We start from the raw sequence: 17,021 nt of genomic DNA on the forward strand, positions 1-17,021 counted from the left end.
CGTGTTCTGCGCGACGGGCAACCCATCATCAATTTTTAGGAACCATGGTTGGATCAAATTGGCATATACATCTGATCCCAACACGAGGGAGATGGAGGCCGGCCGGTGGAAGCGCTCGTCCGCGAGACGAACACCGTCAAACTTGGCCCTGGCGGCGTCGCTCAGAGCTCGGATGGGTGTTCGGATCCTTAGGCTGGGTTCGATCTTCAGGACGACGTTGAGTCGGAAGGTGCTTGTTCGGGACCGGAGTGTCACCGAGCAGACCTCGTTGCCTCCCAGCCGAGTGATGGGCAGCCGGAACGCAGCCGCTAACGACCGGTCGATGCTGCTCACCGGCATGCATGGGTCGATCATGGCCCCGGTCTCGAAGGTCTTCGAGCCCGTGTCCAGCACGACGATGGCTGTAGGCAGTATGGGGACAGCCTTCTGCTGCTGCTGACGCGGGCGATTGTTGGCGACTGGTGGCGGAGTGCGGGAAATCCGGACCGGACGAGGTGCAGCGGGATGGCGCTCTCTGCGCGTCGGAGCTGGTAGCGCTGCCGGGTGGTCTCCTCCACACTTCTTGCATCCCTCTTGGCTGCGACAGTCTCCTCCTGAGTGCTGATGGGCGAGGCAGTTCGAGCAGTACTTATTAATAAGTACTGCCCGAAGGCGCTTTTCAGCGCTCAGTTTGTGGAACCTCGTGCACTTTCGAAGAGGATGGATTCCAGAGCAGACTCGGCAGCGGTAGGATTTAATACCTCGAGTACGTCTGCTCTCCAACGACTGGGTGGCACGAGGACGAGGAGCCATTATTGGAGGAAGTGGGTAAGTCTGCCAATAAAAGAAATGAAAAAGCTTAGTATGAGCCGACTACTATTTGGGCCCTGGAATGTGGGAAGTGCCCTAATCCCTAGGAACGGAGGACTCTTTGTCCTCCATCGGTAGTAGAATAACTTTGTGGACAGGGCGTTTTATGGTGCCGCGAGACGTACGGATCTCAACGACTCGAATGCGGTCGTCGGCTCCTGGAAAGGCAGAAACGATTCTGCCGAGCCGCCATTCGTTCGGTGGTAGATTGTCCTCCTTGACAACTACCATATCGTCGGCTTGGAGGTTCCTGGTCGGAAATTGCCATTTGTTTCGTTTATGGAGTTCTTTAAGATACTCCTCTTTCCACCGTGCACTAAACTGCTGATGTTGTGCCTTGAGGTGTTGCCATCGATTTATTATCGACTTGGCTTCGCCCTTTATCTCGGGTTCCGCCGTGGAAAGCAACGGCCCTCCAATAAGGAAATGGCCTGGTGTGAGGGCCAGCAAATCTGAGGGATCTTCGGACATAGGGGAGAGGGGTCTAGAGTTGAGGCAAGCCTCAATCTTAGCGAGAAGCGTCGCCAGCTCCTCAAATGTATATTTGCGGACTGACGTCGATTTAAGGAACAGGGTTTTGAAGCTTTTCACCCCTGCTTCCCACAAACCCCCCATATGTGGAGCCCCTGGTGGGATGAACCGCCATACAAGTCCCTGATGGCTATATGCATCAGTCACGGACTCTTTGATAGCTTGGAGAAAGTCCCTGGAAATCAAAGTTGCCGCCCCCACAAAGGTTTTACCATTATCCGAATGGACCCGCTGAGGACAACCGCGCCTCGCTACGAAACGAGCAAAGGCCGCTAGAAATTTCTCGGTTGTTAGATCGGAAGTGGGTTCCAAATGGATAGCCTTCGTGGAAAAGCACACAAACACACAAACATATCCCTTCGTTATGAGACACGCTCTCCCTGTATAATTTTTTATTTCGAAAGGGCCGGCATAGTCGATACCCGTGTAGGTGAACGCCCTTGAAAAGGAGACTCTATCTGTCGGGAAGTCGCCCATCAGCTGTGTTTGGAGCCTCTTCTTGTAAATCGTGCAAATCTTACACGGATTGACCACAGCCTTCACCAGATTCTTGATTTTAGGAATCCAATACTTTGTTCGGATCAGGCGTACGATCAATTGACTACCGCCATGAAGAGTAATTTGGTGAGTAAATTGGACGATGAGGCGCGACAGTCTACAGTCATAGGGGAGAAGAATCGGATGACGTTCATCATATTGCAGGGTTTTGGATGCAGTGAGACGGCCGCACGCCCTTAAAAGGCCGTGTTGGTCAATGAACGGGAACAAATTCACCAAAGGACTTGACACTGGAAGAGGCCTTTTCTCGGTCAGATGCTGAAGCTCTTGGCCATATGCTCTGCGCTGCGCAATGGAGGTCAGAGTTCGTTCTGCCTCTCGGATCTCTTTACTTGTAGGTCGTGAACTGGGCAAGAACGAACCTTTGCGGCAGCGTTTAAGGAAGCGTTGAACATAGACCAGAACTCGCAGAGCCTTGTCCAATTTGGAGAAACGTTCGAGAAAGTCGATGGACGGGCCCTTGACAAAATGCACTTTGACCGCGCGCTGCTCTAGCTCTGTCACTGGAAGAGTGTCGCTTTGTGCTGGCCATAGCTCTCGTGGCCCTTGCAGCCACTCTGGTCCGTGCCACCAGAGATGGTTTTCTGCCAATTCATGTAGGGATACGCCTCGACTGGCTAGATCGGCGGAGTTTTGTTCTGAGCGAACGTGTGCCCAACAGTCGACTGGCGTCGCCTGCGTGATCTTGGCAACTCTGTTGGCCACAAATGTGGTCCAGTTGCACGCAGGCTTTCGTAGCCAGGCTAAGACGATTGTGGAATCTGTCCAGCAGCGGATATCTGAACTGGCGGAGGGCATGTGCGGAAGGATTGCTGTCACCATTTCGGTTAACAGCACGGCACCACAGAGCTCTAGCCGAGGAAGGGAGACGGTTTTTACCGGGGCCACTCGTGTTTTGGCTGTAAGCAGGCGAGTCAGGATCTTTTGCCCCATCTCGACGCGGATGTATATAGCCGCTCCATAGGCTCTCTGAGACGCGTCACAGAAACCGTGGTGCTCTATGATTACCTCATGCTGGTACCAGATCCATCTCGGAACCCGGATCTGGTTGAGGTCGGAATACTCATCTAAAAACGATTGCCACCGCTGACTCATTTCAGTGGGAAGCTTATCGTCCCAGCCTAAGTTTTGCAACCAAATCTCCTGCATGAACATTTTTGAACGGATTATGAACGGCGCGAGCCACCCGGCAGGATCGAACAACCTAGCGATTTGGGACAAAACTTCTCGCTTTGTATGGGAGGGTTCCACAACTATGTCGGGGGGAACGAAATAGAATTCGTCGGACTTTGCCCTCCACCGAATACCGAGCGTCTTGGCCGTGCTTTCGGCATCGATGTCGAGGAACTCGCTATGAAGGAGGTGCTCGGCCGGGACGTCTTTAAGGACGCTTTTGTTGTTCGAGGTCCACTTTCTTAGCGGAAACCCGGAGGCACTTAGGGCTGCTTGCAACTCTCGAATTGAACTTTGGGCTTCGTTTAAGGTATTCGCCCCTGCCAGAACGTCGTCGACGTACATGTGCTGCTGGATGATGCGGCTGGCATTTGGAAATGGCACTTGGATATCCTCTGCCAGCTGTTGCAAGACTCGAATAGCGAGGAAGGGGGCGCAGTTGACCCCGAAGGTAACTGTTTTTAGTTCAAAGTCTCGGATATCTCCTTCCTTGTTTCGGAACAGAATTCTTTGAAACGGGGTATGTTTTGGATCGACCCAGATCTGACGATACATTTTCGTAATGTCTGCACTGAAGACGTATTGAAAATAACGCCATTTCAGGACCTGGATCGTTAGATCGGATTGTAGGACTGGACCAGCATGAAGTATATCATTTAAGCTGGTCCCATTTGCCGACGGACTTGAAGCGTTGAATACAACGCGAAGCTTTGTAGTGGTGCTTTCGGGCTTAACTACCGCGTGATGAGGAAGATGATACGAGGGAGAATCGTGAGTCGGCGGAACTTCTTTCATATGACCCAGATCCAGGTACTCCTGGATCACGCTGTCATATTGCTCTTTTAAGGGAAAGTCTCTTTTTAAACGATTTTCGTTTCTAAGAAACTGAGCCAACGCAATGGACCTTGAATATCCTAAATCGGATCCGGTATTCTCGGGATCCCGGAACGGGAGCGTCACCACGTACCTCCCGCTTGCGTCTTTTGTTGTTGTTTGGAGGAAGTTCCTTTCACAATAGGAGTCCGACTCTTTTACCATCTTTACTGGTAGATCCTCCACCTCCCAGAACTTGCTGAGAAGCGTGTCGAGCGAATCAGGGTCGCCTGTTTGGTGCACCTGGGTCGTGAAGGATGCGACCCGTTTCGGCTTACCCTTGGAAATCGGCCCCGTTAGCACCCACCCGAAAATAGTTTCTTGGCCCAGGAGCGAGCCGCAAATATTTTGTCGGGTGCCATCCATCATTATGGATGGTAGAATGTCAGCCCCGATCAGTACATCAATTTGAGAGCTCTCAAAAAAGGTAGGATCTGCCCAGCGGAGTGCGGGCAGGTCCTTCAAAGAATTCCGAGGGATAGGAGGGATAGGAGGGCAGTTTGCCTGAGAGCTTCGGAAGGACGTACGCTTCAGTGTCTAACTGTAGACCTGGCTTAGTAGGAGCGCGAATCCCGAAGTGACACAGCTTCGAGGATTTCGCGGAGACCGAATGATTTAACCCGGAGACTTGGGTCTGGGTGTTGCGGAATGGCAACTTGATGAGGTTGAACAGGCGTTCTGAAATGAACGTCGCCTCGGATCCCAAGTCGATTAAGGCTCGGGCTCGGTAGTTCGTCCCCAAATGGCACACGTCAATCATCGCTGTGCTCAGTAGGACGGCTGAAGTGCCGGACGCGAAGAAAGTTTGCACCGCTGAGGTGCTTGCCGATGCATTACTGCTAGAGGGTCTCGGAAGTTGCTGTGTAGGGGGCGAGGTTGAGGAACTCGCATTTTCGGAATTTGGGGGGCTGCGATGCAGCAGCGTATGGTGCCTGCCCTTACATGTAAAGCAGCTGTGTGTGCTTGTGCAGTCACGTAGCTGGTGACCTCTGGAAAAACAATTCAGACATAGCTGCTTCTTTTTTATATATCCGGAGCGCGAGTCAACAGACATTTGAAGAAAACGCGGGCACAATCGTACCGGATAGTTCTCCTTAGAACATAAGTCACACCCTTTCTGTTTGGTGCTGACCTTTGTCTCGAAGGATTGAAGCCTTTTTGGAACCGCCTGAGTCGGTTTCATATCTTCGATGGCTTCCAATGTCCGATACCTTTCGCTCAGGAAGGCATTCATTTCTTCCCAAGCTGGGATCTCGGACTTGGCAGTTAGCGACTGTTCCCATAAGGACAGGGTCTGCTTGGGCAGTTTGCTCGCGCAAAGGAAAACCAAGAGACAATCCCAGTTTTCTGTGGATACCTGGGAATGCGCCAGTGCTGTTAAACACCCCTGAATCGTGGATTGTAGCTCTTTTAAAGCATGACCAGATTCTTGCGAAATTGAACTCAAGTTAAAAAGAAGCTTGAGCTGGCTGTTGACTAAAAGTCGCTTATTTTGGAACCGATCTCGCAGCGCCTCCCACGCCGAAGCAAAACCATCATTCGTGAGAGGAGATTTCGCCACGATGGCTTTTGCTTCGCCACTTGTTTTCGTGAGGAGATGGAATAGCTTCTCGACCGGAGTCAGCCTGGGGTTGTTTACGTAAATTGCCGTGAATAGGTCCCGGAAAGTGGGCCATCGGAGGTAGTCGCCATCGAAGACTTCCGTGTCGCATGGAGGTAAGCGGCAGCCGGACGCAATTAGCGGCTGAGAGGGTGCTTGCGCGACTTGAGGCGTTGCTCTGTCGATTGTTTCGCCAATTTGTGCTGCACATGACTCGTATACTGAGTAGCAGTAGTCATATTTGGCCTGGAGAATAGGCACTGTGTCGAGGGATCCTTCTTGGGCCATTAGGTCAGAGCATGTTTCGTACTCTCTTTCCACTTTGTCCCATAAGGCTCGCACCTGTTGCAGACGTACTTGTAACGTGTGTAGGGACGGAGAGGCTTGATCAGGAGTGTTGATCTTCGCTTCGAAAAGGCTTACGCGATCGCTGACGGCGATGAATTTATGCGGGCGTTGGCTGCTCAGAGGATGCCATTTTCTTTGTGTTAGAGCGTGTGACGCGGAGGAAATCAGTCCCGACAGCGGAGGGACTCTCGGATTTTCTCGATAGAGAAGACTCACTAGACGCTCGCGTCACTGGTCGGGAAATGACCAACCTAGGAGTTGTCTTCGAACTGGTCGATGGCAAAACCTTTGCTTTCGGAGTGGGAGTCGCGGGTTTGACCCTAGGACTAACGGACTTGGGTGCTGGCTTACCGCGAGTGGATAGCGGAGATTGCGGGTTGAATTTTTGTTCTTTTCCAGGTGCGGTGGTCTTTTTCTTGTCTCCCTCTAGGGGCATGCTCAGCTATGCCCTAAGAGAAGGAAGTCAAGAAGGCCTGCACGCCGCAAACAAAAAAAGTGTGGAATTGAAGAAAAAAAAAAAAAAAAAAGCAACAAAAAAAAAAAAACCAGACACAGAGGGCACCAAAATCTGGATGGACAAAGGATCCCGTCGGAATTCGGGAGAAAGTTGCAATTGGGATCTGGAGATTGGAGCACGAAAGAAACAAAAATCGCAGTCTTTGTGAAATAAGGCCCAATAGATCTTCAATCAACTGGAAAAAAGCTTAAATGAAGCACAATATAGCTAAAATTCAGTGTGAAAAAAAATAGCTAGGAGGATTCACAAAAGAAAACCAACAGCTAGAGTGAAGTCCACAAGAAGATATAGCTATATTGGTGGTCTAGAAAAACAATAGCTCAAATTTATATAAAAAAAACTATGAATTGCAACTTCTGGAAAAATAGCTTAAAAAAAAAATAGCTACCAGCTGGAGTCTGGATAATAGCCAAGGATTTATAAAAAATCGCTACCGACTAAAAATCCCGAAAAGCAAAAAAAAAAAAAATAGCTAATATATAGAAAATAGCTATAAAACAGCTACAAAATAGCTAGATATAGCTAGAAAATTAAAGTTTAAATTTATAAAAAAAAATAGCTACCGGCTGGAGTCTGGAAAATAGCCAAGGATTTATAAAAAATCGCTATCGACTGGAAATCCCGAAAAACAATAGCTAATATATGGAAAATAGCTAGAAAATTCAAGTTTAAATTTATAAAAATAGCTACCGGATTTAGGACCACAATTTTATTATTTTAATTTAGGAACCAGAAATGGGAGCCAGAAATAGCTTGTAAAAAAAATTATTATTTGGGTTAAATAATTATTAAATAATAATCAATAATAATAATAATTAAAACAATCGTTTCTTTCCTTTTTTTTTATTAAATTATTTATTTTTAAATTTTATCGTCGGACTTATTTATTTTATTTTATGTCTCGACAATAGGGTATTCTCTCGTCGCTATGCGCTGGTTTTTTTGTCAGGGCAATAACGAACAAAGAGGAGACGAAAGAACTTGCACTTGGCAAGTCTGTGTAAGTCGCGACTGTGTGTATGTGAATATCGTTGGAATCTATGTATGACAATGGATATGTCGTAATGTATGTATTTGGCTATGTATATTTGTGTGTATGTGAAATTTTTGGTGATTATATGTATGTGTATATTTAATTGAATTTAATTAAATTTGTATATTGTATTGTATTGTTGTATTTGTATTGGGTTGTATATTTTATTGAGGCACAAAAAAAAAAACAGCAGTTTAGCAGCGGACGATAACAGTGAATTTTGGACAGTGTATATATATATATATGTACATGCGCTTGGATATCAGCGGAGCACCGTGAGACGAATTAGGGGGCCGGTATTGGCAAAGTGCTTGTTTATGCACTTAAAAAAAGTAATCACGGTGGCTGGGCGCATGTACTTATATATTTTCACTTTTCACTTGATACGGATGGACGGAAAGAATAAACGCCGTTGGAAAAACGAAAATGGCGACCACGGACGGAATAGGATTTAAAGCCGTACTTATCTTGAATTTTCCGCAAGGAGCGCTGGCAGGATCAGAGCTCATCCGGCTCGAAGGACCATGAAATGGAGTGGGCGGAAAATTGCCGTGGTTGTAGTTGCTGCGGCTGCTGCTGATTCTCCCTGAAATGAAACACTCGGGATCGACTTCACGAAAATTCCGTACTTTATTCGCGCACTTGTAACTTAAGACTACCTTAACACTAACAGTGGAAATACCGCGGGACCGCGGAGAGGTGAATACCTTGCGGAAAGGGAGGAGAGCGAGAGGAGAGAAGGAGAGCGCGAGCAGCGGTGCTTGCGAGCCGTGGAGGAGCTTTGAGTGCAAGCATTGGCCGCTTACACTGCCGCTCAACTGTTTGCGCCCTTCCGGCGTGAACAGGGAATAAAAAAATAATATAAATGTTCTTCATAACAGCGCATACGTTCATTTGTTATTGTTGTTTTTTGTTTCCGTTCGATGTAAGCGCGACATTCGACGCTGCAGTCTTTGTCTTTATTTTTTTTTTGTTGTTGTTTTTCTTTGGTCAACTGCTACCCACACAGGCAGCTTTTGCATACCCAAGTGAATTGGACTGCTCATGCAGCCCACATTCTCACGGTACAGAAATAGTAAACCGTACTCCACAGACTTAGAGTCTGATAACGAAAATCAAGCTTCCCCTCTAAGATACGTAACCGAGAATCCCCCTGAAATGGCGATCGACCCAGAACAGCTCAAAGCTGTAATACAGGCAATTGTGGCCAATACTTTGGCGGACGAAGCTGCCAGAAATGAACTCGCGCGAAATGAAATGTGTCAGAAAATTCAAGAGCTGGCCAGCCAGTTGGCAACAACACATGTCGCGTCCACCTCAGCAGTGGCCCCCGTTATTAGAACATACGAGCCCATAGACATAACTAATAATTCCCCATGTAGCATGACTTTAGATGCCGTTAAATATTTGCCTGAATTCTCGGGATCACAGGAATCGTACGTTTCGTGGCGACAAGCGGCGATTGCTGCGTATCGCATATTCAAAGACTTCAACGGCACCTCTCGCCATTACGAGGCAGTGACAATTATTAGGAACAAAGTTAGGGGCGCGGCCAATAACGTTTTATCTTCGTTTGGCACTGTACTGAATTTCGATGCTATTATAAATCGGCTCGATTTCACTTACAGTGACAAGCGTCCAATGCATGTCATTGAACAGGACATGAGTACTTTAAGACAGTGGAACAACATGACCCTGTTACAATATTATGATGAGGTCGAGAAAAAACTCACCCTACTCACAGATAAAGCTCATATGTCCCACGAGCCATCGGTGGCAAAAATATTGTGCGAAAAGTTCCGAGAGGACGCCTTGCGTATTTTCATCTCGGGACTTAAACGTAACCTCACTGATGTTCTTTTCGCGGCAAAGCCGAAAGACATGCCGTCAGCTTTGGCCTTAGCACAAGAAGTGGAATCTAACCACGAGAGGTACGTTTTTGCAGCCAGTTTTGCAAAAAGTCAAGAAGACAAAGATCGCAAACCTGCTGCAAAAACGCAGGGTCGTCAACTTAACAGGTACGACCACCGTGACCTACAACATTATAACACCAAAAACCCATATTTTAGTAGGCAGCATAAGGCACAGGTGCACGCCGACCCGCAAAGTGCAAAAAATTACAAAGGCAACGGCACACCAGAGCCTATGGAGGTCGATCCATCGTTTTCTAAATTGCTGCAGCCGACCCAGGCAAATGCCTACCAGAACAGAAGACCAGCCACCTCTGAGCGCACAGGCGCTCTGAGGAAACAACAAAAAATTAACTTCATTATGCAGAATGCGGAAGAAAACACAGGAGCGTATGCAGCCGCCGCCTCCAAAGCGGCATCGAAAATAGACGACGATGCCATTGCCGAGTATGATTCTGACTACGTAAATTTTTTAGGGGAAAGTCCCTGTTACCCGTCATCAGACGACGAGTAGCGGGGGTACCAATGAATTTCCTTTTAGACACCGGCGCGTCAAAAAATTTCATCCGACCTCGCAAAGAGCTAAAGAAAATCCGCCCGGTGAACATCCCTTTTAAAATTCACTCAATCCACGGCACCACCACCGTTACAAAAAAATGCTTCGTCTCAATTTTTGATTTAAAAGCGACCTTTTTCATTCTACCAGACCTTACAACATTCGACGGGATAATCGGGGCCGATCTGTTAACACAGGCCGGTGCATCACTTTGCCTTGCTTCCGCCCAACTCAAGTGGGGTAAGGAAGTTGAGAAGATTTCATTCCATAAATGCACCGACGTCAACTTCACTAACGTGGAGTGCACAGATGCACTACCCTTGGCGAAGAAGGCATTTCTGGGGATGTTAAGGAGCCGAAAAAACGCCTTCGCAGATCCCAACGAGGCCCTGCCATATAACACATCGGTAGTGGCCACGATAAGGACGACTAGTGAAGAGCCCATTTACGCAAAATTATATCCATACCCAATGGGGGCAGCAGATTTCGTCAATAACGAAATCCAAGACCTGCTTAAAAATGGCATAATTCAGAAGTCGGTGTCTCCTTATAACAACCCAATATGGGTGGTTGATAAAAAAGGAACCGACGATGCCGGCAATCAAAATAGACGATTGGTCATAGACTTTCGTAAACTAAACGAAAGAACTATCCCAGACAAATACCCGATGCCAGATATCTCCATGATACTGGGCAACTTGGGCAAGGCCAAATTCTTTACGACATTGGACCTCAAGTCCGGGTATCACCAGATCGTCTTATCGGAAAATGACCGCGAAAAAACTTCCTTCTCCGTAAACGGAGGGAAGTACGAATTCAAGAGACTTCCCTTTGGCTTGAGAAATGCTGCCAGCATTTTCCAGAGAGCCATTGATGACATTCTCAGAGAACGAATCGGCAAGACTTGCTATGTCTACGTCGACGATGTAATAATCTTCTCAGAAAATGAGAATGCTCATGTCAAGCACGTGGATTGGGTTTTAAAAACCATAAGCGATGCAAATATGAGAGTCTCAGTAAAAAAGTCAAGTTTTTTTAAAAAAAGCGTTAACTTTCTCGGCTTTATAGTCACCAGTGATGGCACTACCACCGACCCAGAGAAGGTCAGGGCCATAAAAGAGTTCCCTGAACCAAAAACAGTATTTGAGGTTAGGTCGTTCCTAGGTCTCGCGAGCTATTACAGACGCTTCATTAAGGACTTTGCGGCCATAGCAAGGCCTATTTACGATATCTTAAAGGGCGAAAATGGAAGTGTAAGCAGACATAGGTCGCGACACATCCAAGTACAATTCGATGAGGCGCAAAAAAATTCTTTTGAAAAACTGTGGAACATTTTGGCATCAGAAGATGTTATGCTTAGATACCCGGATTACAAGAAGCCATTCCATCTAACGACGGATGCTTCAGCCTACGGTATTGGCGCAGTTCTTTCACAAGAGAACCGTCCTATTACAATGATCTCGAGGACATTGAAGGATAGGGAAATGAACTACGCCACAAACGAAAGGGAATTATTAGCCATCGTTTGGGCGTTGGCCAAGCTGCGACACTATTTATATGCGGTGAAAGATATAACTATCTTCACCGATCATCAGCCATTGTCATTCTCGGTATCAGATTCTAACCCTAACGCGAAAATTAAAAGGTGGAAGGGTCGCATCGAGGAAACGGGTGCGAAGGTAGTCTATAAACCGGGAAAAGAAAATTTAGTTGCTGATGCCCTATCTAGGCAGCAAATTAATGCCATAGAAGAACAGGTCGCAGAATCATGCGTTGCGACCATTCACCGTGAGATTTCCCTCACTCACACCATAGAAACAACGGATAAGCCCCTAAACTGCTTCCAGAACCAACTAGTTCTTGAAGAGGCCCGCTTTCCGCTGAAACGCTCTTTCGTTCTCTTTAAAGACAAGAAACGACATTCGATCAACTTCACCGATAGGGAGTCATTACTCAATGACCTTGCGGATACAATAGTCCCCAGGGGCGTAAACGCCCTCCATTGCGATTTGCACACGCTAGCAACGGTACAGGACGAATTAGTCCGGAGATTCCCGACTACAAAATTCTGGCACTGCAAAAACCGTGTTACAGACATTTTTGGGGTCGAGGAAAGAAGGGAAATCATATTAGCAGAACACAATAGGGCCCACCGGTCGGCCCAGGAAAATGTGAAACAAGTTCTCACAGAGTACTACTTCCCAAAAATGGCCAAACTGGCCAATGAAGTTGTCCAAAACTGCAAAACATGCGCGAAAGCCAAGTACGATAGGCATCCGAAGAAACAAGAGATTGGTGAGTCACCGATTCCCTCTCATATAGGAGAGATGCTACACATAGACATTTTCTCGACGGATAAAAAATATTTTCTCACTTGCATTGACAAGTTTTCGAAATTCGCCGTCGTACAGCACGTGCCGTCAAGAACAATTGAGGATTTGAAACCGGCCTTGTTACAGGTCATGAATTTCTTCCCAAAGGCCAGAGTGATTTACTGCGACAACGAACCATCGTTAAAATCGCACACGATCACGTCCATGCTAGACAACCATTTCGGCGTCAGCATCACCAATGCGCCACCCCTTCACAGTGTATCAAACGGGCAAGTGGAGCGTTTTCACAGCACTCTACTGGAGCTCGTCAGGTGCCTAAAAATTGACAAGGGCTTAAGTGATACCGTGGAAATAATCTTGGTAGCCACTACCAGATATAACAAATCAATCCATTCGGTCACCGATAAGATGCCAGTCGACGTAATACAAGAATACACGGACGGCACACAAGAACGGATTGCTGACAAAATTAAGAGGGCCCAGGACGTGCTAAGGTATAGGGAGAATGCTTCTCGACAAAACAAAGTCTTCGAAGTGGGCGAAAAGGTTTTGGTCAAAACTAACAGAAGGCTTGGCAATAAACTCACTCCCTTGTGTGAGGAAAAAACCATACAAGCAGACCTGGGGACCACGGTCCTCATTGAAGGGAGGGTGGTCCACAAGGACAACTTAAAATGACTCTCTCGCTTAATTTTAAATTTTTTATTATCACCAGCCATTTGGCAAACCTCCATTTAGTAGATATTAAGTCCGTTGCCAAAGGCGCGATGTTTTAGTTTTAGGATAAAAGTAATTGGTGATGGGATAAACCTCAGCGAACAAGAAAAAGCGACTAAAAAAATACATTTCCACAGGTGCAGAGTTTTCATCCTCCTCTCACTGGCATTGGTGTCAGCGCACATCACTAACTACTCACAGACAAGGTATATCCCCATCATAGATGGAGAGATCCTGGTGTGGGAGGAGTTCGCGTATGTGACCCACTCGGCAAATCTTTCGGAATACATGCGCATAATAGAAGAAACAAGCAGCATGAACGAGATGTTTCCACAGTCTCATATGAGGAGATTGCTAGAAGTGGATATCTCGCACCTTCGAGATACGCTGGATTCGTTGGAAGTCCACCATAGAAACGCAAGGAGTTTAGATTTTCTAGGCTCAATGCTAAAGGTAGTAGCGGGGACGCCGGATGCCGGCGATCTAGAAAGAATTAGATTCACAGAGTGGCAGTTGACACAATCAAACAATAGGCAAATCAGAATTAATACTAGAATACAAGATCGAATTAACCAATTAACAACAACTGTAAATCAAATCCTACAAACTCATAAAAATACCCAAATTGACATCGGCCATTTATACGAAACACTGCTGGCTAGGAATAGAATACTAATGATGGAGTTACAGAATTTAATGTTGGCTGTAACACTGGCGAAAATCAATATTGTCAGTCCAAATATCCTAGATCATGCAGACTTAAAATCAATTTGGCTGAAAGAGCCCACAGATACCCCCATAGGGGATCTTATGTCCGCATCGTCCGTTAAAATACTACAATCCTCCAACATGATACACTTTGTTATTAAATTTCCCAAAATAAAATTATCTTGCAAAAAGGTCACTATTTTCCCGGTCACTTGCAAAGGAGTTATGCTGCGGATAACTGACAACATGGTGGCAAAGTGTGGAGAAGAGGTCCATACAATCAAAGATTGCACCCCAACACCGGGGGCTACCTTTTGCCAACTATCAACGGAAAGCTCATGCGCCAGGGAACTACACACAGGCGTCCTAGCGCATTGTGAGTCGCAACCAAGCGACCTACACCCGCTTACCCGCGTGGGTGAGGGAATCATCATCATCAATGACCGGCCAGCCAGGGTCACGGTGGACAACGGAACAGAAGTCTACCTACGTGGCACACATCTCATCACCTTCAACGATCGTGTCGTGATAAACGCCACCACCTTCATAAATCACGACAAGGCCCAAACAAGAGCTCCAGGGGTAGCAAGTTCCCCATCATTGAATATCACCGCCAACAGAGATATTCTGAGTCTCCCCTACCTTCACCAGCTGAGTGAACGTAACTTGGAGTTCATCAAAGAGTTCGGGGTAGAAATTGATACCAACCATTCACATCGCATAATACTCATCGCAGCAGCGATTTGTTGCGCAATGATTTGTATCGGCATCACCTGTCTACGGTTCATCGGAGCGCGTAGATCTGCAATCCAACTAAACGGGATGATCGCTGAGTTAGGACCAACCGAGGACGGCCGGAATCTTGAAGGGGGAGTAGTTAACACAAGCCAACGTACTAGAACAGTTGGCTCAGTGTGCGAAATATGATATAAAAACGTCAAAAGTGCTGACCCGGCATTGGGCCGGAAACTTGTGCGCAGACGGCAATCACAGCATATTTGCGTGGCCGCTGCGATTCTTTTGTTAGCTTAAAGAATCATTTTATATTTCAGTTCGTTTTGAAGCCTCATTGAATAAAGAGCACAAGCTCATATGAGAACAACTCCGGCAATAGCCGTTATTCTTTTATTAAAATAAAACTGACTGAGTCCCTAGGCCAGCAGTTAAGAAGGGTAGTCCCCCTTCCATCATAATCTTCTTAATTTGCACATGTGGGCATTGCTTATATTCAACACTTTCCTCTTTTAACTGCCAGCCTTGTGGTCTGGCAGAGTAAGGAATAACAATGTGTTTTACGACGCTTAGACGAAGTTGACGAGCTGCCGCTCTTTATTCTGGCAAATGCAAGTTCAAACTGAAACTTAAAATGATTCTTAAAGCTAACACAGATTCGCAGCTGCGGACGGGTTTCCGGCCCAATGCTGGGTCAGCACTTTGAAATTTTGGCCTTAACCAAAAAAGTGGCTGCATAGTGCCAAACCAATGTATGGCCCTTACGCATCTTGTTATTCTAGTGTCTCTTATTTTATTGAAAACGATATTAATTCATTTAGGATGAAAATATGATTAGAAGTTGATGACAGGCAAACATTTGTCATATCTGAGGTTACAACACCTGCCATGTTATCTACGGTTTTTCTTTCCGTACAATATTAAGTAACGCCTTTAGAATAAAGCAATCTGATGCGAAGAAAATCCCAACGCAAATGGTCTACTCTTGGTTGATGACATCATTAAGCGTCCGGCTGAAACCGAATTTGGCAAAAAACAACAAAGTGCTTTGGTGGGTTGCAGAGCCGGTTAAAATCCAGAACCACAACAAAAAGTAAATTTCACCAACTTTCAACCTTCGCAGGATTTATTAAACAACTGAGTCAGGTTCATACAGCACGATAGCACTTTGCCACGCCCACAATATTGAATTTTGTTTTGATATTTTCGGATTTTTTTATTAATCGTTTAACTTTTTGACACACCCATCAAAACGGACGCCCACTTACGAAATTTTGTTTTTAATTTTTTTCTCAATTTCTACCGATATTCCAAAACAAAATATTTAAATTTCTCCTTCACACTTCAAACTTATTAAGAGGTATCTAATGGTCGGATATCTCGACTATAGCGTTCTCTATTAGACCTTGCAGTTGGTTAAGCCCGGTTCCCTCAGCTTTGAGAGAGAAGGGAAAATATGACCAAATTAACGGTGCTGAAAGCAGTGACCAAAAAATCGCTGGAGACAATCATTTATTGTTAGCCTTACATTACTTCGTTCTGAATGAAACTATATAAAGAAAAGTTTATTAATAGAAAGAATAACAATATTTAAGTGTCTGTATTAATGAGAAATGTCTACTTCACTTTGCTAATTGACAATTATAGTATCTGTAGATTTACCAGATAAAACTTTCAATTAAAATTACATTTTAAGAACAATAATATTTGTAAAATATTTGGATTGTTACCTGGTTAATAAATTTTCTAATAAATAAATGAAGTCGCTTAATATAACGCTATTCATTTCAAAATACAGCTCTTTTTGAATATGTATGTGACGGTATTGCAAAACCAATGTTGTTAATTGATGTATATTTCTTCCAAAGCTGCTATCTCCTAATATTAACCGTGTGTCCCAAACAAAAGATTCTATGACATTCTTTTTTTCCAAGAACTCCCAATGCTCCAGATTGCTCCTTAACTCAGGGTAGCGTGCTGATAGCACAAGATGTGCAAGCCTGCTCATTTCAGGGGTAATACCCGAAAATTGAGTTAGTTTTTCACATTTAACTAAAATATCCTTGTAAAACTTTGAAATGATTCGTATGACCAACAGAAAATCGTCTGCATTTTGAAATCCATACTTGTGTGACGAACGAAGAGTTTGTTCGTCAGTAATATTTCCAATCAGGTAATCTATAGCCAAGTGAAGAATCTATTAAACTTTATTTCAATTATAGCAACTACATTGTAATGGGTTTCTTACCTCAATTATTATTTCTTTATTATCAATGAATTTTAAGGCGTTCATTTTCTTAAGAATTATATTACTTCAAATATGCATGTGAAAACATATACATCACAGTATTGAGGGTCTATTAGCGACAAAATTGGAACAGTGGAATAAAAGACAAACATCCTCTTCCAACATGGTAGCTTTCGCATCAAAAGTGGACCCCTTACATCAACGAATATGACATATTTTTCCCTATGTCATATTTGAACGAAGCGGAATACCTGTAGTTTTTCCAAAAATCTATCGAAAAAACGACACGTATTCAAATATATAATGAGATCCAAGAAACTAGTTCTTTACGCATA

General features: G+C 45.3%; 1 protein-coding gene across 2 annotated transcripts; it reads right to left on the minus strand.

Annotated features, from left to right (window-relative positions):
- Window positions 1–15,649: 15,649 nt before the first annotated feature.
- Window positions 15,650–16,778, minus strand: LOC117150517. 2 transcript variants are annotated; one of them, XM_033317433.1, is made up of 2 exons: window positions 16,687–16,770; window positions 15,650–16,635 (listed from the first exon to the last, which is right to left on the minus strand). In XM_033317433.1, the coding sequence occupies exons 1-2, from the start codon at window positions 16,729–16,731 to the stop codon at window positions 16,165–16,167; spliced, it is 516 nt and encodes a 171-aa protein (XP_033173324.1). In that variant the 5' UTR covers window positions 16,732–16,770; the 3' UTR covers window positions 15,650–16,164. The 2 variants fall into 2 exon arrangements, 1 of the variants encoding a protein (XP_033173324.1); XR_004460769.1 differs by having other exon boundaries at window positions 16,524–16,616; window positions 16,687–16,778.
- Between the last annotated feature and the right edge of the window lie 243 nt (window positions 16,779–17,021).

Source organism: Drosophila mauritiana, chromosome 2L (genome assembly GCF_004382145.1).
Source record: "Drosophila mauritiana strain mau12 chromosome 2L, ASM438214v1, whole genome shotgun sequence".
NCBI classification, from domain to species: Eukaryota; Metazoa; Arthropoda; class Insecta; order Diptera; family Drosophilidae; genus Drosophila; species Drosophila mauritiana.